Source organism: Schistocerca piceifrons, chromosome 8 (genome assembly GCF_021461385.2).
Source record: "Schistocerca piceifrons isolate TAMUIC-IGC-003096 chromosome 8, iqSchPice1.1, whole genome shotgun sequence".
Classification (NCBI taxonomy): Eukaryota; Metazoa; Arthropoda; class Insecta; order Orthoptera; family Acrididae; genus Schistocerca; species Schistocerca piceifrons.
The window spans coordinates 210148495-210173234 of NC_060145.1; the positions used below are offsets into that span (position 1 = coordinate 210148495).

The 24740-nt window shown below is 41.8% G+C and overlaps 1 protein-coding gene across 1 annotated transcript in view; it reads right to left on the bottom strand.

Moving 5' to 3' along the window:
• Positions 1-24224, bottom strand: part of LOC124711464 (phospholipase DDHD1-like) — a 176891-nt gene extending 152667 nt beyond the window's left edge. Inside the window, exon 1 of the mRNA XM_047241560.1 lies at positions 23316-24224. Coding sequence (XP_047097516.1) covers positions 23316-23943 — 628 coding nt within the window. The 5' untranslated portion in view covers positions 23944-24224. The remainder of the gene's footprint in view (positions 1-23315) is intronic.
• Positions 24225-24740: the final 516 nt, after the last annotated feature.

Sequence of the window (24740 nt, forward strand, 5' to 3'; positions counted from 1 at the left end):
TTGTAGGGAAACATATCAAGTTTTATTTACCTTAAACTAAAGATGTTGCATGTAGCTTCCATTGTTATCCTGCACACATCCCAGCAGAAGTCAATTTCTTCCCAGACTCGCTGTAGCATTACAGTTGTTATTTGATCCATGCATATTTTTGAGAGGAAAAAGGCAGGGGCCTCTGTGGCAAATTTTCAAATGCACTCCAATTTGGAAGTCCACCTTGGATTGATTTTAAGGGGAGTGGTTCTCCTCAGAGGGCAACAGAACCTGATATTTTGGATAGCTAGGTTTTTCCTGGCTTGAGGACTGTGATAATGTAACCGTTACATAACTATGCCAGACAGGAATGCAAACATAGTGTTTATGACCCATTTTCAGGCACTGAATCATTTCATAGTGAATTGAGTCTGAGCATGGGATTGTGTCCCAGATGAGTCAAGGAGTCTAAGCAAATTCTCATTCATTAAAAGGCTTGTTATATGGCTCAAGAAACTTAGAGTAAAAGGTAGGCAGGACTTTTTCCTCCAGTCATTTACATGCTTGGAAGATGGGAAGATAAACATTGATGCCACTGCAAAGTGGGCCACAGAGCATTCAGTGACAACAGGTGGGTTCTTAGAAACGCTACCATTATGTAAGAGACCAGGGAAAATTATTGGCCACTGGTGGTCTAGTATACCACTCGGTTGGCCCACAACTTGAAGTTCCTCTCAAAGAGAAGACATAGTGCCCAGTATTGCTCCTTCCTTTGCTCTGTTAAAAAATTAACCCTTGCATGCAGCCACTTAAATAACACAGGTTAGCCATTGAGGGGTGTTATATCATTGAAGAACACCTCATAGGTTGCCACATTGTTGCTGTAACTGCTTCAGGCGTCCGTGGGACTGGTGTCTGTTAATCATTATTGACAGTATGATGAATGGTGACACAGAAGCCTCGTACCATTGTATTGAGGAAACAAAGTAAAAGAATAATTAGTGACTTTGGTTTCTAAGAATTAGCCATTGGTTGTCCTAAAAAGGATAGAAGTTCCATTACTGAGATAACACAGATATATGAGAAGATCCCTTCCAGAGAGCTCAACACTCCCCAAAGGAGATTATGTTCATTGAACTCCCAGTGCAGAAGCATGATGATGATGTGTTAAAGGGACTAAACTAATGGGCCATTAGTCCCTCCATTTCACGAGGGAAACATTTAAAAAGGTAAAAAGTGAAAAAAGTGGGGACTTGGCTGTTCCAACTACATAAGCGAGTCAAAGAGCTCAAAACAAGGGCAAGGCAGTAGCTGTAAGACTATAGGTAAAAGAAAATTGAGATAACCCAGGCAGCATTGTACACAAGGTGGTCTCAAGGAACAACAAGGTGTGGGGAAAAGAAAGTAACCTGCAGTCGCATGGGGGGGGGGGGGTACCCGCTCAAGGGGGAGGCTTGCACCCTTGTCTCCCCCCCCCCCCCACTTCCACCCCCACAACGACCCCCAACACTGAAAGTGGGGAAGTATTAAAGTTTAGTGTAAAATCCCCCCCCCCCCCCTTTCTCTCTCTCTCTCTCTCTCTCTCTCTCTCTCAGCAAATGTAACACTTTGGTAGTTTCTGTCTTATCATCTGCAAGGCAAGCTGAGAGCTTGCCAGCATGGCACACACAATAAGAACATGCACTATCGTCAGTAGACTACTGCAGCTGCAGTGAGGAGGACCCTCCCAATACAGAAGGAACTCGTGGGTGAGTCTCATGTGGCCGATGTGTGGTCAACACAACACAATGGCATCTTTACAAGAGGCCTGGAAAAATGTATGCCACATCTTAGTGGGTCCCTTAATTGCTCTTAACTTTTTTGGGGTCACAGTAGATGGCCATGCCAATTCCCAGAGCCTAAAAATATTACATCAAAGTTGTAATCATAAGTCTGTGCCTGGTATTCTGATGTGAAGATGATCTCCTGTAGTTGCGTCTCCGGCTAGACAGTCGGCAAGTTCATTTCCCGGAATGCCAATGTGGCTCAGTGTCCAGTTAAGGTCACTGACTTTCCAGAGCTGTAGAGGTCAACCAGTATGTCCTGGATGTTGGCAACCAAAAGATTTTTGGGATAACAAAGGGATATGTCTTTTAAGCAAATCAGGGAATCGTTACAGATCAGAAAGCTTTTCATGGCCAGAGATTTGACCTGCTCCAAAGCCTGGGATATGGCAACCAACTCTGCAGGCCCTCAGCAGAGAGTGCTTCCCATGTCCTCTTGCAAGTGGCAAAGCATTACTAAACATGTTGTTGACTTTTGATCCATCCATGTAGATGCATGCTGAACTAGAATAAGCATGGAGGATCGACTGAAACAGGTGTCAGAGAAAGGTAGGATTAGCGTCATCCTTGGGGCCACAAAAGGGATCCATCCATATCACAGGACAGGGTACAGACCATGAGGGGCATTGAGAGGGAGCCCCAGGAAACAGACTATAGAAGGCTGTTGGTGGCCCTCCAGTAGAGTATCAAGTCAGATAGATCCCAGCTGGTCTACCCAGTTTCAAGTGATGTGTGAACAGTCTGAACTGTTGGTTATGGAGCAGAGTTGAGTGACACGGGCGAGTACGCATCTGGCACAGAGTGAGAGTGGGTAATTAGCGGGAGGCTGCTGTTGTCTAACCTGGACAAAAGCGCAGTTTGTATCAAAACAAAGGAAACAGGGGTGTTGGGAGCAATATGTAGCATCTATGTGATCCCACATCCCATTGTCCCAAGTATGGACTAAATCCACTGCATCTGCGGTCATCCACCACAAATGGCAGTTCCTGGCATCCTTGACAATGGTAACATCTGCACTGATCCTGTGGTAATTGCTGAATGTTTTGTGGCACACTTTGCTAAAGTATCTGCTTGCTGTAGTTACCATCCTTATTTCCATTGGAGCGGAGGAGCATTTCCCTCTCAATGATGGGAAGGTATTATTATTCCTGTTCTGAAACTGGGAAAGGACCCACATATTTTAACTAACTACTGGCCAATATCTCTGACAATGGGCTGTGTAAGCTATTCAAATGTATGGTCAACTGCCATCTTTGTTGGGTCTTGATGCCGGAGAGTATATATCACGATTCCAAAGTGGCTTCAGGCTTTCCAGTTGACCACAGATCATGTGGAAACAGCAGTGTGCAATGCTTTCGCGAATCACAAACATCTGATTGCTGTGTTTTTAAATGTTTCCCCCATGAAATGGAGGGATTGATTGCCCAGTAGTTTAGTCCCTTTAAACACATACACAAGGCCCCCGTTGCCAACCGCACGCCAGTATGGCGAACAGGGTCCAGCACGCTCAGTACAGACGATGCTGCCGACCCATAGGCAACATATCCATAGTCTAAGCAGGGTAAAATCCGCGCTTTGTAAAATCTCAGATGAACTATGCAGTCCACTCCCCATGACAAGTTACTAAGAAAATGGAGAGCATTTAGCTTCTTCATGCACGTTGCTTTAAGCCAGCAGAGATATGGCAGCCAAGTTAGATTGTCAAATAAAATACCTAAGAATTGAAAAGTTTCAACAACTTCAAGTAACTGGTCACCAAGATAAATTTTTGGGGGCAGGTGCACAGTCTGGAGTCAGCAAAAATGCATAACTCGTGATTTTGCAGGAGAAAATTGATAGTCGTGATCCAGGGCCCAGTCACGTACTCTACAGACAGCCCCCTAAAGTTAGTGCTCAGCGGCACACAGTTACGCGGAGGCACAGTAGAGGTACAGATCATCTACATACAGCGACACAGAGACTCAGGAGCCCACTGCATTTACAGTACCACTGATGGTGACAGCAAACAGCATTACACTCAGTACTGATCCCTGGGGGACTTCAGTTTACTGTATTCATTGGTTGCTGAGAGTCAATCCTATTAAGACCCGAAAAAGTCAGAGAGATTGGAAATTCTGGACAAAAATGTGTAAACTGCTCCAGAAACCCTACTCCTGCAGTGCAAATAATATGTGATGTCACCAAGTGGTAATATATACCTTTTGTAGGTCAAAGAACACAGCAATCAGATGTTTGTGAATCGCGAAAGCATTGCACACTGCAGTTTCCACATGATCTGTGGTCAACTGGAAAGCCCGAAAGCCACACTGGAATCTTGATATATACTCTCCGGCTTCAAGGCCCAACAAAGATGGCAGCTGACTATACATTTGAATAGCTTACACAGCCCATTTGTCAGAGATATTGGCCAGTAGTTAGTTAAAATATGCGAGTCCTTTCCCAGTTTCAGAACAGGAATAATAATACCTTCCCATCATTGAGAGGGAAATGCTCCTCCACCCCAATGGAAATAAGGATGGTAACTACTGCAAGCAGATACTTCAGCAAAGTGTGCCACAAAACATTCAGCAATTACCACAGGATCTGTGCAGATGTTACCATTGACAAGGATGCCAGTAACTGCCATTTGTGGTGGATGACTGCAGATGCAGTGGATTTAGTCCATACTTGGGACAATGGGATGTGGGATCACATAGATGATACATATTGCTCCCAACACCCTGTTTCCTTTGTTTTGTTACCAACTGTGCTTTCGTCTAGGATCTCTTGAATGCTATTAAATTAACTATAGAGGGATGGCACTTGTGCCATTGAACTGCCTCGCGGCGTATCCTGATAGCTGTGGCTATATCATCAGATCCATCATTGGAATGAGCCTCACTAGTAAGGTATCCTTACTGCAGCAACATGAATAATAGTATCAATAGTATCCTGTAACACGTTGTTGATATCCGTTGCATAACTGGCTGCAAATATGGCTGTAGAAAAGAAAGCCTGCCAGCCTAATTTCCGAAGCAACCAACGTGGAATGTACCAGATGTCTGTGAAAATAGAGTGGGAGAGAACAAAAGGAAAATGGTTGCTGCCACAAAAGATCATCACAGATGTGCCACTGAATCAGGGGTAAGATATTCGAGGTGTAGACTGTGAGATCAGTAGTTGAGTATGTTCCGTGGGCCCCACAGCAGTGTGCTTCAGCTCCAGTGTTGAGTAGGCAGACATCCAACTCTGAAAGGAGGTGTTCTAGTACCTGGCCTCTGTGAGACACAGAGTCACTGCCCCACAGAGAATTATGGGTATTCAAGTCCCTAGTACGAGGAAGGAAGGAGGTAGTCGTTCCCACCCAAATTGACAGGTAAACACTGACGGCCATGGACCCTAGTTCAGTGGTAAGAGGTACCTGCTCACTAAAAATATCAGACTGTATGAGGGTACAAACCCCACCAGACTCTCTCTTGACATTAACACAATTGGTGCATCAGAGTTTGTAGTTTCTCAGAGCACAGAAATGTGCTGCTGTAAACTAGGTTTTCTGAGATGCTATGCCTATTACAGAATGAGTAGCCAGTAAATGATGGAGTTCAGTCGGATGGCGATAGTAGCTGTTACAACTTCATTGAAGGAGCATTGGAGTCAGGTTTCAGAAAGTGGCAAATGGAAAAGATGGGTGTGATTACTTGGCTACCAGGTCACAGTCTGCCTGATTGTGTGATACATTGTCAAGGTGAATAGGCTTGACCTTTGCATGGGTGGCGAGCGGAACATCCGAAATCTCAGAAAGTAGTTTATCTTTCTGCTTATCCTTGTGAGACTTCAATCTCTGTGAAGATTTGCTGATTTTATTATCTGGGAGCGAAGAGGACCACACTTTTCTTCAGCCCACAGCCTGTGGCTGTTGGTTCTTGTCTTGAGAGGTGCCACCTTGACAGGTATTCTCGTCCCTGATGATTAGGCATCTCTGGCTGCACCACTGGTGCGGCAACCACCGATGCTACAAGAGCAGGGAGTGTGGGGGTTGATATTCCCATCCCCAACTGTGGAGCAGGCTCTAGAATATCACCAGGCCTTGTCGTCAGGTGAGGTATGGACTGACATAACAGTAGCAAAAAAAATTTGAAACCATAGCAGTCAGATGATGTCTTTCAGATTTTAACTTTGATTCTTGATAAGACAGGTGGTCAAGTGTTTTATGCTCTTGAATTTTCTTCTCCCTCTTAAACACTGAGCATTGTGATGAACGAGGAGGGTGTGGTTCCAGACAGTTGACACATTGAGGACTTTGGTCACAAGGGCTGTCCTAATGGGATGCCCATCCACATGCCCGACAGATAGCCTCATTGGAATTGCAGCAGGACATGTTTCTGAACCTCTGGCACCTGAAACACTCATCAGAGGAGGAAAATAAGGCCTGACGTCACACCTATAAAACAAGAGCTTAAACCTCTCAGGCAAAATGTTGCCATCGAAGGCCAGGATAAAAGCTCCAGTGTCCGCTCTATTATTTTTTGACCCCTTCCGGATGTGGTGAACAAAATGGACTCCACACCACCAGATTAGTACCAGCTCTTCATCAGTTTGTAGTGTTGGGTCCCAATGGAAGCTTACACCTTGATTCTATTGAGCTTGTTATGAGGAGAAATGGTGACTGGTGTATCTCCAATCTTTACACAGGCCTGAAGTGCCCATGATTGATTGGTGTGCAAGGTTTTGATCAGCAAAGATCCATTTCTCATCTTTTCTATTGCTGCTACATTTCCAAACCAATCTTCAATATTTTCAATGAAAAACAGTGGCTTCATTGTAGTGGAAGATCTGCTGTCAGTTCGGAAACAAACCAAGAACTCGGCAAACTGTTCACTTCCATTTCTCCATACTTGGCTCTCATCTTGACGCATGGTCAAAGGTGGAAATGCCACAGTATTTTTAATCTCTTTATTAAAATCACTGTTCCTGATTGTTAAGACGGCTGTGTTGGCATAGCCACCATTAAGTTTGATGTATTTCATTGCAAATCATCCGATTCGATGCCACTCACTTTGATCAGAGGCTCTCTCCTTGGGCACCACCCCACCGAGGGATAGGCCACCTGGCACAGTAGCCGTTGCCCAGAGTCACGGTACACGGAAGCTGATAGGCACCTACACCTTGGCTGACACAGGGAAGTAATATCAAGGTAAAAATGTGACCAAATAAGAAGACTCCTATTAGTTGCCTCTTATGCCAGGCAAGGAAGGGCTGCAGGTCTAGTCTAGACCCCTACACCACAGAGGGGGAGGGGGTTCAGAGCAGAAGGAAGGAAGGGGGAAGTTTCTGCATCCTGTGTATCATCTCATGCTGTTATGAATATCAGTACAAATCAACATATACACTTTTCCTGGCACCCTCTACCGGTTGACACGGTATCTACAGTAGGCCTGGTAACATTTGAGGTTGGACAGCGATTGCTAGAAAATCATGTTTCCTATTGAGCTATGCAGACCGTCAAACAAGATGACAATAATTATCACATTCCTGAGAGATGGCAGTAATATCTACTACAATTCAATTGGATGATCATCTTTTGGATGTCTTTAGGAAAGGAAGTGAAGGGGCCTGAATGGAAGGTCATGCTCCACAAAACAGTTTTTGTCATTGGTTATAATGGTACAAATCTGTCTTTTGGTGATGATGGTGCAGTTTTATTTTGGGCCACAGCAGTTTTCTTTCCTTTGTCTTCCAATTGGACATGAGCAGTAACCTTCAAGATCTGCTCTTCTCTTGCCATTGGCATTCCTCTTTGCTCAATGTTTGTGCATTGGTGCAGTGTAACAAATAAAGTTGCAGCTCAGGTGCCTGTACCACCTGCATTTGTTAATAGTCTGTGTATCTACATAAATTTTAGAAGTGAGCTGCTTTGTTGCAGAAGCAAATTATTTTATGAAAGTAGAGGGCTGTCTTCCCTGAAATGCTTTCTTTGCCTCAGAATACAGTATATATTTCATGATTTTGATCTCCTGGATCTTCTTCTCATCAATTAATACTGGACATTCTTAGCTACACACAGGCTGGCTGTTAGAACAAGTGACACATTTAGGCAGAGCTGTGCACTGACAACCTGGCCCTTGTACAGATAAGCCACATCTGCCAAATGTAGCTAAGAATGTCCTGTCTTTGCAGAGAGAGAAGCAGCCCAAGAGATCAAAGTGACAGAGTGCATCTTATACTCTGATGTGAAGAAGACATCTAAGGCCTCACAGCCACAAACTTTTGTACAGACACTTGCCTCAACATTGAAGCAGCCAGTACAGAAAAGTAGTGTTGGCACCCAGATGCTGACAGCTGAGCAGAGCACATTTACCTGCAGTTGTCAATTTAGCTGCAAATATGCATAGAAAGTCAAGAAACCACACTTTCCTACATCTGAAATAGTTATGGCAGCTGATATCAGCACGGATAACAAACACTCACAGAAGGCAGGGGAAGATAACAAAAAACATATATCTGTAAAAATGGCCATCACCACTGTCCCCCAAAAGCCATGGTGTGGATGAAAACCAAATGGCCAAAACAATCCAGTCCAAAGCCATCAAACCATGCAACCATTGTCCTGCCTGATGGATCAGATGATGACCATATTATCGATGGAACAGATGTCAATGTCTGCCTGCAGGAACCATAGAGTCCCTCAAGTAACAGCATCCCCCCCCCCCCCCCCCCTTTCCAGTGGTGTCTCCCCACCACAAAGGAAGGATAGGGCAAAAGACAGAGGAAAGCCTCACAGTTAAAATGGCTTCCATACGACAGTGGAACTTGAGTGGGGAACTACATCCATTAGCTCAGGGTAGACCAATGTGTGCGTGTCCGTCCTCAAGAGAGAGACACTTTAAATTCCACGTAGTTCAGCACTGGAAGGGTCATTCAGTGCTATCAGTCTCTCACTATCCTCTCCAGCCATTGCACACACTACCCTAAAAGCTACCATGACTGCCATTCAGTAGGACAGATTGGATGCTTTACAACCAATTTGCCATGTTTTGTCAACCATAACAGTGTCCAGGAATGGTTTGATCATATTACACAAAGCATACATTTCCCAGTCTTCAGGCCAATTGAAATGGCAGCCTGTTCTTTAGTGAACTGACAAATGCTGCTCTGCCATCAGCACTAAGAAAAGGTCTCCAAATTATTAGCAAGAGCTAGAAGACTTCAGGGCAACAGATCTTAATTGCCACCAAGTATTCCGCTAATGTTACGATTGTGTGAAAGTCCATCAGGAGCACTTTCGAGAGAGGAGAGAGGTGCTTCGTGGCTGTTGTAATGTGGAATTGCAAACTCCAGACCAAATGTGGAATCGCAAACTCCAGACCAACCCACGAGACACTGGCCAGACTTTGGTGGCCTATTTTGGCACAGTCGCCAACACTACCAGTCAGGATTCAGCTTTCAGGTGGTATAGAGTGACTACTGAGAGGGAGAGTTGATACTTGAATGTCACCACAAATAAAGAATACAACTTCACTTTCTTCATGTGGGTGCTGGATCTTGCATTATCTGCAGCTTATGATCTGGTCTTGATAGGATCCATTATAATACGTCACGACACCTTGCAGGAAATGGCAAAGAAATCCTCCACACACTTTTCACCTTCTTCAAACTTATTTGCATTTCAGTGTCAGATCATTTTCCCTACTCATTGCGAGAGGACATTTTAATTCCATTTTTAAAAAATGTGAAGGACGAATCATCCCTGGGTAGAGTTGCCTTCACTACCAGCAATAAAAAGAACTTAATGAGTGGATGGTCAACTATCACCTTGTCTGGATATCAGAATCCAGGCAGTTCCTTAGTTGCTGTAAGTGTGGCTTCTGGAGATATCACTCTACTTCTGATAACTTGGCTCTCCTGGAAGTGGCTATACAACAGGCTTTGCTGCACCATGATCACCCCCTTGCCATATTTTTTGTAATCGTGTAGATCTAAGGCACTACCCAGAGGTATATTACCCTAAGGCAGCTTCATGAATTGGGTTTTTGAGGATGTCTTCCCATCTTTATGTGGTCCTTCCTCCCACCCCACTATTCTACATATCGAGATGGTGACTCCTCTCTTACCACTTCGAGCAGGAGAAAGGTATCCCTCGAGGTAGTGTTTTAAGTGTGAGAGTCTTTGCCATACCTATAAACTGTATTATGTCCATTGTTACACCTCCTGTCCCGTGTTTTTTGTTTATTGATGCCTTCTCTGTATTTTGTTCCTCTTTGAGCCACGCAACAAGAACTACTCATCTGTTACAAATGATTCTTTGACAGTCGGATAAGTGGGCAGAGAAGAAGATTTTCAAATTCTCAACTGAAAACTGTGTGTGTGTGTGTGTGTGTGTGTGTGTGTGTGTGTGTGTGTGTGTGTGTGTGGGCACGCGCGCAATCTTTCTAAACATAGATGTTCAATTTTAAGTTTTCCTGAGTTCAGTATGAAGGACACTGTCCTTAATTTTAAAAACACAGTGAAGTTTACGGACCTCACAGTTGATTTGAAACTTTCATGCTTGCCATGCCTTTGGGTCCTAAAAAGACAGTTCCTGAAAGCACTCATTATTTTAAAATGTCTTAGCCACAATTCATGTGTGGCAAACCAGACTTTCCCACTCCAGTTTTACAGGGCCTTTGTGTGATCTCATCTTGATTACAGGTACACAGTGTATGGGTCTGCATGACCCTCTTTTTAACACGTTGGATGTGGTTCACCATGAAGGAATTCGGGCTGTTACTGCAGCCTTTCGAACCAAGCCCAAACACCGAGCCTTTGTGCTGGAGCTCATGAGCTGCCGCATCACATCAGGTGACGACTTCTTATGGTGCGCCAGGTCTCTAAAAGACTCTCCACACAACACACACCATACCACTGCTCAGCCATCAATGGGAAGACTTTTTCAAACTTGTCAGTGAGCACTATAGGCTTTGTGTGAAGGACTGCCTTTTGGAAATGGGTGTGGTGGTTTTTTAAGGCTTTGCACTAAAGCCGTCGGCACACAGACCGTGCTGTCGAACGTTAACGTTGTGCGTGCCAAGTTCAACGTGCTGCTGAATGCTCAGGAACGACACGACTTGTGCATATGGTACATGGGCCCTAATGTGGTATATGCGATCGCAACGCACTCCAGCGGCAGTTGACGGACGTTTCTAGTTCATAAATCAAATTGTTTACTCAATGGGAGCACGTAAAATTTCCACGTTAGCTCTATTAAAACGCACATTTCCTCCATCGTCCACGAAAAGGAAAGTACCATGTCCAATCAATAAGGACACAGACTTATAAAAGTTCCATTACAAGCAGTGCGGTACAAATTTGGAATACTTCTCTGCATAAGATAAACATTATTTCATCATTCCCACATTTTAGTAAAACCCCAAGGTCAGTTTTACTTGATCACTGTTCCTACCCAGTAGCAGAATCTTTGCAACATGTGAATTACGAAGCGTAAAAGAAAGAGGAGCAAAATATCTTCACACACTTAGCACAAGCTGTCCTGTAGATTAAGCCAATCGAACAAAGTCACCCCTCAAAAAAAGGTGAACTTATATTTACATAAACATCAAATAATATAGTATATACTTATATTAAACTAATAATAAAGTATCAGAACCTAATAAAAACGCAAATGTTAGGAAAAAAAATTTGGAAAAGGCGAGACGCAAACCACCGCCCCACCACACTACCTAACAGCTGACAGTGACACTATTCATTACCCTACACCAACAACACAGCCTTTATGGCATAGTATGTCCCCCTACTGAAAACCTTAATCGTACATATGTTACTGATTGAAATTTAATATAGCAAATTGTACCAAGAACACTGCGTTTTGGGTGGATCTTCAGTGTGTCGCTGCCTTCAAATAGCCTACTCTCATAATACGCAAGTTACAATAATTCTTTTGCCACGAATATGATGTTTCACATTATTTTATTGCAACGAATCTCACAGTTAACAACGGGTTTCCCAGTCATTCTCAGTTTGCTGGTGCTCAGAAATGGCATATATACATATAGGCTTGAAATGAATGCCAATATGGCGCCTCACAACTCTGTACTGAAGGGAGACAGCGTGCGTGTAACGTAGGCGGCATTGTGCCATCTCATTGGTCAATGCTCAGAATATCTGACATGCCAGATACTGCTCTGCACATTCGAAAAGACTTCCAAACGTGTTATTCCACACTACAACATCAGAAACTCGGCACGCTCAACGTTCGGATGCACGGTCTGAGCCGACGGCTTTAGGCTGGAGAAAGTCTCCAACTTGGCTCCTACAGGCCCCAGAATTATTTTACGCTTGATGAATTTTAAGAAACATTGGACTCCAGATATTATGTTTAAATGTCTGTTTCAACAGACATGAACCATGGACCTTACCGTTGGTGGGGAGGCTTGCGTGCCTCAGCAATACAGATAGCCATACTGTAGGTGCAACCACAATGGAGGGGTATCTGTTGAGAGGCCAGACAAACGTGTGGTTCCCGAAGAGGGGCAGCAACCTTTTCAGTAGTTGCAGGGGCAACAGTCTGGATGATTGACTGATCTGGCCTTGTAACACTAACCAAAACAGCCTTGCTGTGCTGGTACTGCGAACGGCTGAAAGCAAGGGGAAACTACGGCCGTAATTTTTCTCGAGGGCATGCAGCTTTACTGTATGGATAAATGATGATGGCTTCCTCTTGGGTAAAATATTCCGGAGGTAAAATAGTCCCCCACTCGGATCTCCGGGCAGGGACTACTCAGGAGGACATTGTTATCAGGAGAAAGAAAACTGGCGTTCTACGGGTCGGAGCGTGAATGTCAGATCCCTTAATCAGGCAGGTAGGTTAGAAAATCTAAAAAGGGGAAATGTACAGGTTAAAGTTACATATAGTGGGAATTAGTGAAGTTCGGTGGCAGGAGGAACAAGACTTTTGGTCAGGTGAATACAGGGTTATAAATACAAAATCAAATAGGGGTACTGCAGGGGGAGGTTTAAAATTGAATTTAAAAAATATAGGAACACGCGTAAGCTACTACAAATAGCATAGTGAATGCATTATTGTGGCCAAGATAGATACGAAGCCCACACCTACCACAGTAGTACAAGTTTATATGCCAATTAGCTCTGCAGATGACGAAGAGATTGATGAAATGTAATAAAAGAAATTATTCAGATAGTGAAGGGAGACGAAAATTTAATAGTCATGGGTGACTGGAACTCGAGAAAAGGAAGAGAAGGAAACATAGTAGGTGAATATGGAATGGGAGTAAGGAATGAAAGAGGAAGCTGCCTGGTAGAATTTTGCACAGAGCATAACTTAATCATAGCTAACACTTGGTTCAAGTATCATGAAAGAATGTTGTATACACGGAAGAAGCCTGGAGATACTGGACGGTATCAGATAGATTATATAATGGTAAGACAGAGATTTAGGAACCAGGTTTTAAATTGTAAGACAGGAGATGGGACCCTGATACACTGAAAGTACCAGAGGTTGTAGAGTGTTTCAGAGAGAGCTTTAGGGAACGATTGTCAAGAATGGGGGAAAGAAATACAGTAGAAGAAGAATGGGTAGCTTTGAGAGACGAAATAGTGAAGGTAGCAGAAGATCACGTAGGTAAAAAGGCGGGGGCTAATAGAAATCCTTGGGTAACAGAAGGAAATATTGAATTTAATTGATGAAAGGAGAAAATATAAAAATGCAGTAAATGAAGCAGGCAAAAAGGAATACAAACGTCTCAAAAATGATATTGACAGGAAGTGCAAAATGCCTAAGCAGGGATGGCTAGAGGACAAATGTAAGGATGTAGAGAATAATCTCACTAGGGGTAAGATAGATACTGCCTACAGGAAAATTAAAGAGACCTTTGGAGAAAGGAGAACCACTTGCATGAATATCAAGAGCTTTGATGGAAACCCAGTTCTAAGCAAAGAAGGGAAAGCAGAAAGGTGGAAGGAGTATATAGAGGGGCTATACAAGGGCGATGTACTTGAGGACAACATTATGGAAATGGAAGAGGATGTAGATAAAGATGAAATGGGAGATATGATATTGCGTGAAGAGTTTGACAGAGCACTGAAAGATTTGAGTCGAAACAAGGCCCACAGAGTAGACAACATTCCGTTAGAACTACTGTCAACCTTGGGAGAGCCAGTCCTGACAAAACTCTACCATCTGGTGAGCAAGATGTATGAGACAGGCAAAATACCCTCAGACTTCAAGAAGAATATAATAATCCCAACCCCAAAGAAAGCAGGTGTTAACAGATGTGAAAATTACCGAACTATCAGTTTAATAAGTCACAGCTGCAAAATTCTAACGTGAATTCTTTACAGACGGATGGAAAAACTGGTAGAAGCCGACCTCGGGGAAGACCAGTTTGGATTCCGTAGAAATGTTGGAACACATGAGGCAATACATAGCCTATGACTTATCTTGGAAAATAGATTAAGGAAAGGCAAACCTATGTTTCTAGCATTTGTAGACTTAGAGAAAGCTTTTGACAATGTTGACTAGAATACTCTCTTTCAAGTTCTGAAGGTGGCAGGGGTAAAATACACGGAGCGAAAGGCTATTTACAATTTGTACAGAAACCAGATGGCAGTTATAAGAGTCGAGGGGCATGAAAGGGAAGCAGTGGTTGGGAAGGGAGTGAGACAAGGTTGTAGCCTCTCCCCGATGTTATTCAATCCGTATATTGAGCAAGCAGTAAAGGAAACAAAAGAAAAATTTGGAGTAGGAATAAAAATCCATGGATAAGAAATAAAAACTTTTTGGTTCGCTGATGACATTGTAATTCTGTCAGAGACAGCAAAGGATTTGGAAGAGCAGTTGAACGGAATGGACAGTGTCTTGAAAGGAGGGTATAAGATGAACATCAACAAAAGCAAAACGAGGGTAATGGAATGTAGTCGAATTAAGTCGGGTGATGCTGAGGGAATTAGATTAGGAAATAAGACACTTAAAGTAGTAAAGGAGTTTTGCTATTTGGGGAGCAAAATAACTGATGATGGTCGAAGTAGAGAGGATATAAAATGTAGACTGGCAATGGCGAGGAAAGAGTTTCTGAAGAAGAGAAATTTGTTAACATCCAGTATAGATTTAAGTGTCAGGAAGTCGTTTCTGAAAGTATTTGTATGGAGTGTAGCCATGTATGGAAGTGAAACGTGGACGATAATTAGTTTGGACAAGAAGAGAATAGAAGCTTTCAAAATGTGGTGCTACAGGAGAATACTGAAGATTAGATGGGTAGATCACACAACTAATGAGGAGGTACTGAATAGAATTGGAGAGAAAAGAAATGTGTGACACAACTTGACTAGAAGAAGGGTTCGGTTGGTAGGGCATATTCTAAGGCATCAAGGGATCACCAATTTAGTATTGGATGGCAGCGTGGAGGGTAAAAATCGTAGAGGGAGACCAAGAGATGAATACACTAAACAGATTCAGAAGGATGAAGGTTGCAGTAGGTACTGGGAGATGATGAAGCTTGCAAAGTATAGAGTAGCATGGAGAGCTGCATCAAACCAGTCTCTGGACTGAAGACCACAACAACAACAACAACAACAACACTTCAGACAGGCATCACGATTTGCAAGTTGAGTACACTGACAGCTCCCAAGATGGGGCCTCCCTTGGGTGTTCAATCATCCTTCCCAATCGTGTCTCCAGGACTTGTCTTCCCCATCATTATACTCTGTTTTCTACAGAGCTCCATGCAATCCTGAAGGCACTGAAGCAGATGAGTCATCTTCAGTGCAAACCATTTCTCACCTGCTCAGTTTCCCTTAGTGCCCTACAATTGTTGCAGTGCACATACCCAGCAGAGAAAATGGTCCAGTTCATACACAATCAACTAGATGTCATGCAAGAGTAGAGGTAGGAGATGTAATTCTACTACATATTAGCGCACAAGGAAATTTGGGGAAATCAGTAAGTACGTAAAGCCACCAAGGAGGCCTGCAGGGAAGACAATGTGCCATTTCCCTGCAGATTGTCATCTCTTTGGTGAGTCACAGATCCATCAATAGTGTGGGGAAGGGGGAGGGGAAGGAGGTGGGGGATGGGGGGAGGATGAGAACGAGGAGGAAGAGGTGGTGGTGGTGGTGGTGGTGCTGTAGGAAGGAGGAGTGGCTGGCAGTAACAGACAATAAACTGCAGCTGGTGAAGCAAATTACCTGGCCTTGGCATTTCTGATGCCGGTCACTACAGAAAGATGAGGTGGCTCTGACTTTCCTCTGAATTGGGCACTGTGCTCTAATGCATGGCTTTTTACACTGAAGAGAGTCAGACTATGACGCCAGTGGTGTGCAAATTGCTGTACATCATATTTTAACTGAGTGCATATTATTTTGTGATAAATGGGCACAAGCAAATTTAGGTGGAGATTTGTCCTTTATTTAGCTGATGGCAAGAAAAGTGTGGTTGAGCTTTTAAAATTTTGTTATGTGTCTGGACTCTGGCCAAAGACTTTAAGCTGGAGATTTCAGTGTGTTCTATAGCAGTTGGCTCATCCTTCTTATTCCAGTGAACAATGTGTGGCCATGCACACATACTCATGTTTTTAGGACATCCTTTATGTTTTTATTTGCAGTTCCCATTTTAATAATCTTGTGACCTTTATCCACACTCATCTCATTAAATTTTAGTATGAGCACTAAGGACCTTGCTGTCGTGCGCCCTCACTACAACAACCACCATCATAATCAAAACAGGCACTTCTCAGAGCAGAATATGATGATTGCAAGCCTAAACATCCTTATTGACAGTCTGCCAAACACATAAATGGAATGTATTATGCACTCAAGAAACTCACAGAGCCAGAGAAGGGACAACACACTAAATACAAGAAATGGGACCAGCTGTGGAGCATTACACTCCAAACATGGCAGTGCCATATTTGTCATTTAAAAAATGAAAAACTGTGTCAGTTAGCTAATAAGTAACTAGTGGATTTTTTGTCTTTGTAAATGGTAAATGACACAGTTGCAGGCTTTTCTGAAATATCGATTATAATGAAAAAAATTAAGTGCTACATTCATTAGACCATCCATCATTGTGTACCTCTGTAAGTAAAATCACAAATAATGGCATTGAAATACCAACAATCAAAAGTGAAAACTTCACAGTCACAACCATACACAAATCTCAAAGAGAAAAATTCACTTTCTTGATGCCAAAACCAAAATACCAAATTCATAGTAGAATATTTCAATTGCCACAGCATCTACTGGGGGTAAAACGAAACACATGAGAATGGATACCTGTTGAAAGAGTGGTCAGATACAATACAAGACTGCTGTATTAATATGGTATATCAGCCCATTCCTCGAACCCAGCACAGACCACCTGGGATACAGGCATACACCACAGTGAAGACTGCTAAGGTGCTGTTCTGCAGAAGATTTAACTTCAGGAAGGCCAAATGATAACCTTCCAGGAGGAATCTGACAAATCCATTGTGGACCTTACCCCTACATCTGAAAATTGCCAAGAATTTGGAAAAATATTACAAAGAATCTCAAGACAACACATACCACAAGGCTGCAGACAGCAGCTCATCCAGGTCTCTCACAAAGACCTACTCAGCTCCTCGCTAAATATAAAAAACTGTATCAGAAAGATCCTTTCAATGAAGAAACTATGACATACAGCACTGATGGAAAAGCTAGTGAAGCTAGACTGACTAGATGGATTGCCAACTTGCTGAGGGTGGACACGACACACAGCAGCAAAATAGCCTGGAATCTTATCAAAAAGCTCAATGGTGACCCACACGGCTCCAGAGGCCCCGCAGAGGTACACTCAACCACGTGGCCCACCAGCTCCTCTTGAATGGAAAGCCCAATAAGGAATACCAGAAAGTAAAAAATCAACAGGGCCTTACAATCAGGAATCCATACACTCTCAGCACCTTTCACAATGAAAGAACTCAACCAGGGCATCAATACTACAACAGATAGTATAGCGACTAGCATGGACGACGTGCATGAAGCAGGTCAAATATTTTGGCCTGGGTGCAAAAATGTGGATCCTGCAGCTTTTCAACCATTGCTGTGAAACTTACAGGCTTCCAAGGTTGTGGAGAAAGGCATGAGCAGAGGCACTACAGAAGCCTGGGAAGGAACCACATTCACCAAAGAATGTGGAACTATATCACTTCTTTGTCACCTGTACACATTTTATGAGAGACTCATTTTAAGCCACTATCAATCTGAAACTTACCACTCAAAAAGCTGGTTTTAGGCCTGGCAGATCATATACCAGCCAAATTCTGTACTTGATAGAATGTATAGAACAAGGATATGAAAATAAAAAGATTAAAAAACTACCAATAGTCAACCGCAGCTCCGCGTGCAATTCATTCAACCATAGGTTTCTCTTCCAGAAACTCTACAAAACACTAGGAGATAACCAATTTGTCAAGCTCATCAAGCCTCTCCCACAAAACAGACAGTTTTGTGTGGTTCTCAATGGCAAAACAATACGATGGAGAAACCAAAGAAATGGACTGACCCAGAGAATCATTCTGGACCCCTTACTTTTTAACCGATACACTAATGACTAGCCAACACCTAATCATACTAACCATTTCCAATAAGCAGATGAACTGGCAAATACAGATCGTGGGAGGGTTTTCAAGGACATGGAGTAGAAGCTGTAGAAAACACTCATGGACTTGTCAGAATATTATCAAAATAGCTTCCTCCGACTTAATCCTTCGAAGACTCAAGTAACCGCTTTCCATCTATGATCTTGGCAAGTAATGTGAAAGCTCAAGGTTTCCTGCAATAATACCACAGTGGAACACACAGATAAAGCAACCTAACTGGGTATGGCAGTGGACTGATCTCTGACATATAGACACCACTGTGAAGAGAGATATCAGAACGTGTTCTCCAGAAATAATACTTTGCAAAAACTTATAAATAGCAAATGGGAAGAAAACCTACTATCCTGAGAACCACTGTACAAACACTATGCTTTTCTGTGGCTGAATATGCCTGCCCAGTATGAACTGGGCCAACCTGCATGAAGAAACATAAGACTTACTGAAACGTGTCAAATAACAACTGAATGTATGAAATCCACACCCCCACCAAAGTTTTACAGAGCTACTGCTTTTTCGTATTCCTACTTCTGAAGAACATCTCACAAATTTACAGAGAGCTTCAGACAAACCACTGATGACTGACGTTCTCTCTTGGTACTGAGTGCAAGTCTGGATGCCAAGGTCCCATAGAAGACTCTTAAATGTGACCATTGAAGAACCACCACCTGACTATCCACCGAAACAGGTAATGCCTGGTGGCTCCACAACAAACTGGGAAACATGGACAACCCAGAACTGCACCTGAAAAAGGGTGGCCCCATGAAAACAAACATTATCAGATGGGGTCATGGTAATGAGGGCGATGATAAAGTGCTGTGCAAGACATGGAACACCACCTAGCCAGTCCAAACTGTCCCTACAGATGCAACCTTGATGATTTGTGGCTGGACAAGAAAGAAGCTCTGCACATGGCCCACTACTGTGTGGAAAGACTATGCTTTGGTTTCCAGACAGGAAAAAGGAAGTAAAGTAGTACATCTTTTAAACTTGAAGCAGAACAGCAACTACTATAACTGTGGTTGTATACATATGCTACTATGGTGTTTTGAGGCATTACAGTGACCTTGAAGACTGAAAGAAATGACATAATAAAGATTCACTATCTGTGCTTTCCAACATGACTTTCTCGTCATCAAAACTGTAATAACTATCTCTAATCACACTGGATGAATCACAGATAGAGCAATCTGTTACTCTCTTTTAAAAAAAAAAAAAAAAAAAAAAAAAAAAAAAAAAAAAAAAAAAAAAAAAACCTAACATGGTAAAGACACAGTCTTTTCTGGTTAGTTGCTTAAAATGCTGTTCAAGATAATTTTCTGACTGCACACAAACATTTATTTTATTCTCCATCCCACCAGTAAATATGTAGTTCTTTTATCTCTCAATCAAGCACACTGCATGCTGGTGTTTGGTCAACAAAATATCACACACACATTAAACAACTCTTAACAAATTCTATGCCAGATAATTTCAATGAAAAATTAATTTCTCCATAACTACAAGAATCACAGTAATTGTAGAAGTGAGGTTAGCACACATCCAGTAGCAGTCAGACACAATGTATACAAACAGAGTACGAAAAGAATTGAGTGAAGTTTAGGGTTTTGCGGGATTTCTCTTGACACAGTTATACAGTAAAGCTAGTTAGTGCAAAGTGATCAAAATGTACAATTTAAATATCTGTTAATCATCTATGAAGGAAGAAGCTAGTAGTTTTATCAAGTTGGAACAACTGATGAAATTTAATAACATTTTATTTAATTTCATATTCACTTCAAGGACAAGAAACTGCTAGAGGAATACTTTGATGAGTAATACATAGGGAAAGTGATATTACCCCTCCAGCACGTCACTTTTAGATGTATCATGAATAGGTTATGCAAGACTGAGTAGGGAATACAGACAACCACACAGCAGTCATTTGTGACTGGAACAGAACAGAGGTGCAGCACGGAGACCGCAGAAGTAATGATAAATATGATACAAACCATCAGCTTTGATAGTGAGTCTGTCAACAATGTAGTTATTTATCAGTGCTACATAACAAACTATCATTGTATTTTGAATCAGGACACCTGTGGGAATGTGCAGATTTTGGGCAAGGACATTGTTATTTTTAATTTATTCAAATATATTTAAATTTGCAGACAATAGTGGGAAAATAGAAGTTTCCAGTTGAGACATTAATGAGCAATGGGAAACTGGAACAGATTATTTTCATCACACATTCTTTGTCTTTATCAACTCTCAGCCATACTATCACCTTCCAGTCTAACCTAACATTGAACTAAGTTATACTGAAGTCTGCTACCACATCTCTCATTTCATCAGTCAAACCACTGATTAAAGCAGAACAACATTACATCCACAGGTATTTACCAAAAAGCTCTCTGCTCTACATGGTACACCAGCTCCTGGAATACAACAGCAGATACATATCCTCAATAAAACTTGCAAGAACACTGCTCTGGAGTGTCAGAATTTTCAGGATTCCAGTTCATTCAGTAACTTCATATCATATGTTTGCTCAGACTTGAAGCATCTCTCATTAATAGGCTATTAAGTGGTTTTAAAAGCATAGAAATGCCTTTACTTTAACAACATCTCTATTACCCTTTCAATCCGCCATTAATTTACTTAACTTCATACGATACATCTTGAAAAGGAGACAGCAAAAATTGGACCATGAATAAAATATGAAAGATATACCTAAGCGCACTATCCCATGTTCCATCCCATAAAATTCAATAAGGTGTTACATATGCAAAGCGGAAGAAGGACTTTTCATGAAGTTCAATTTGTTCTGTCAAACATCTGCTCAATACATGAATGAAGTGCTAACATAAAGCAATTATATCATGTAATCTATTAATCGGTGAAATTTTGTCCTGTGTAACACTATCAGGGACAGCCAACAGTAAAAAAAAAAAAAAAAAAAAAAAAAAAAAAAAAAAAAAAAAAAAAAAAAAAAAAAAAAATAGGAGTACAAACAAAATCATTCCCTCTGTCACCATCTTTTCTGAGCTACGCAGACGAGTTATCCTTGCAATACACCATTCACTCCCACAACGCTCCTGACCTCGATCTTCATTAACCTCCTGCCGCCAAATCCTCCACACCCCAAAGTTTCCCCTTACTCTGTCCTATAACCCCCTCCCATTTCATGTCCCCACATCACCTTCATTGTGTGCCACTCCCTGACAGCTTTCACACCTGTGCCCACATGTCTATCCCAAGCACCTGATACCCCTCCCTTCTGGCCTCCCACATTCCTAGGCAACAAACCAGCTACCTCCCTGAAAGCTACTAGCTACCCATGCCCAACTCTCTTCTTGCCTCTTTCATCTTTCTCCCTGTATCCAGCTTACCCAACATAGCCCACAGCCCATCTCTCTGTGTGTACGGGCCTCGGAGAGACCAATGGTACCAACCGATAACCATGTCATCCACAACCAATAGGCATCAGTTGATGTGTATATGGAGGGGCTTATAGCCAGTACACTACTCTCACGGCTGTTGTCAGTTTTCATGATCGGAGCCACTACATCTCAGTCAAGTAGCTCCTCAATTGGCCTCTCAAGATTCTAAGTGCACACTGCTTGCCAGTAGCACTGTCAGACACTAGGTAGCGGGCAACATGCCAACATTTATTGCAGAGGCTATAGGTAGGTAGGTAGGTAGGAATGAGACAGTGTGTGTTCCTTCTTTTTCTTGTGTGTCCCTATCAATGCCTCAGCACTTCTGCTTTTTGGTGAGTGGTCTCTCTTAAAATTCATTATTTAAATTAAACAAAATTAAACCAGCATGTAAGGCATTCTTCGTCACCATAACTGTTGTGAGGATTCCAAGCTCATATGTCGGGGGTGTTACTGAAGATCTACAATTTTTTAACAGAGGACCTGTTCATTGTCCCCAGAAAATGATTGTGACTACTGAGGGAAGCAACAACAGGGACTGATAATCATAATAAAATTAAGTCTCATTTGGTGGCTTCCTCCAACAGACAATAAAATCAGAAGGGACTGTTTCATTACAATTAATGTCAATATGGTGGCTTAAACCAACATCAACAACATTGCTTCAGAATGATGAGTAAGTGTTCAGTCCAACAATTTTAGTGTATCAGAATTAGTCATCACTCAATCTCACTTGAGAGAGCCTCAGCAATTATGTGTTACACTGCAAAAGCCGAAAACAGAACAGCACAATAACAGTTGTCCAAGACAGTTTTCTATACCAAACAGACACCAAAACATACATCTACAACTAATCCCCTTTTTTCATACGCACAGGCCTTGTCACAGCAAATCACTGTATGACAAATGCAACAATAAGCAACATAGAACATTTAAGTGATATAAATGTGAATAATGTAAGCTACAGTTGGAACAAATACTTTAAATTAAAAATCTCAACAGCACTGCTGTTGAATTATTAAATGCATCATTTGCACCCATGCTAAGTGTTACACAGAATATTTCATTCATTGTAAGACGTCAAATTTAACAAATTCAGTACTGTTCAGAGCTTCTTGGTTTTAATTAAAATCTACTACTGATAAGCAAGGGGATCTGAGAATTTTTGTAGATGCTGATAAATACTTTGTTTGGTGTGATGCAAAAATCACACAGGACACAATTGATTACATATTGCTGTGTGTTTTAAGTAATGGCCATTTTTTGCTTCCAGAAACTTGAACAAGCACACTTCAGATGAATATTTTAATCAATAGTGACTACATGCACATTATAAATGCAGAGATAAAGGGTGATACATTCTGCAGTCACATCAGACAGACTTGAAAATATGCCTAAAATGTGTATCAAATTAATATTACATTATCTCTCCTATTTCATTTTAATGAATAACATAGTCCTTCAAGCAAGATGTATTCACATAAGAAATTATGTACCTGGCCAATAAATGGAATTGCACTTCCAAGCATGGAGATCTACTTCATATAATCCACCACGGACGACGATTTTATGCTCAGAGTCTGTTGTAAAGCTTGAATCGGCTTTGCCGAAACTGTTGCTTGAATCGTCATGTTTAAAGCTATCGTTTTCTGAAAATAAGGCACAACCGGTATCGTTGGACTCTTCTGTCTCATTTTCCTTGTCTTCTGGGTAATGAGCACTATGCCACTTATGAAACACATCCTGATATTTATATTCTATTCGCAAAGAATCATATCCACTAAACTCCAGCCATCGCTTTTCAGTTTCACTTTTATAAAACCACCTAACTTCTTCCGGCGAGAGAACGTCCACAACTCTGTCCAGATTCTTCGACTCAGGAGGTACGCATTCCCATGTTGACAACGTACTGAAATTGGCGCCGTCAACAGTATCTGCTTGTTCTGAAAGAGCATCACTGAAGCACTCTGAAACGATTTCATTGTGTGTTACGTGCAGCACTTCGCGTGTCTGAGTTTCGGTAAATGTAAAGCTATTGTCACTATTAACTGTCAGTTTGCGCAACTGTTCATCTATCTCAAAGGCAGTATTTTCGCTGCCTGTTGGATCACCAGAAAAATCCATCGGTAAACTATTTAGAACATGTGTATTTCACTCTTCGCACCAGAACCCGCTACCTACATCAACATTTCCAACAACATATATAAACTATACAGTTTGGAATGAAGTTATGACACTTCTACAACCACAGCTGATTCACGAAATAGCGCATTATTTCGTGACTCTGAGCTATAAACACTAGCAACTTCGTAATAATCGAGTATAAGGCAATTTTCATAAAAATACTACTATAGTCTTCAGAAAGCAACCTTTCAAGAAGCAAAATACTACTAAGTACTGACAAACTTTGCGTAAGATCTTTGGAAGCATCAGCTGTTGCCTGAGGTATGTGTGACACTCAGAGGTGGGCCAAACGGTTATTCTGGAGTAACCGTTATCACAGTTCCAGTTATTCTTTGATAACCGTTATCGGTAACGGTTATTAATAACTGCCAAGTTATTTTTCGCTAGCGAATACCGATAACTCCGACAGTTAAATAACTACATAGTTGGAATCCATCAGTTTAGTTATCAGTGTAACTGCGAGTAGTGTGAAATAGCAGGAATGTCGCATGAATCGTGTCATAACCTTAGCTTATTAACTCCGGGTACATTTTAGTTGATGTTAGAACGATTATTAGTGTTTCATATTATATGTTTGTAGGTTATCGGTCGCTATTAGAAATATTATCTTCGCAGCTGCGACAGAAAGTACGCGGAACTTCGCCAAAGCACTGTTTAAGTAAAATGTTAACGTGCGTTTTTAAGTATGAAGTAATATGTAAACTGAGTACTGTAGGTTAAATTCGAAGCTTAATTTC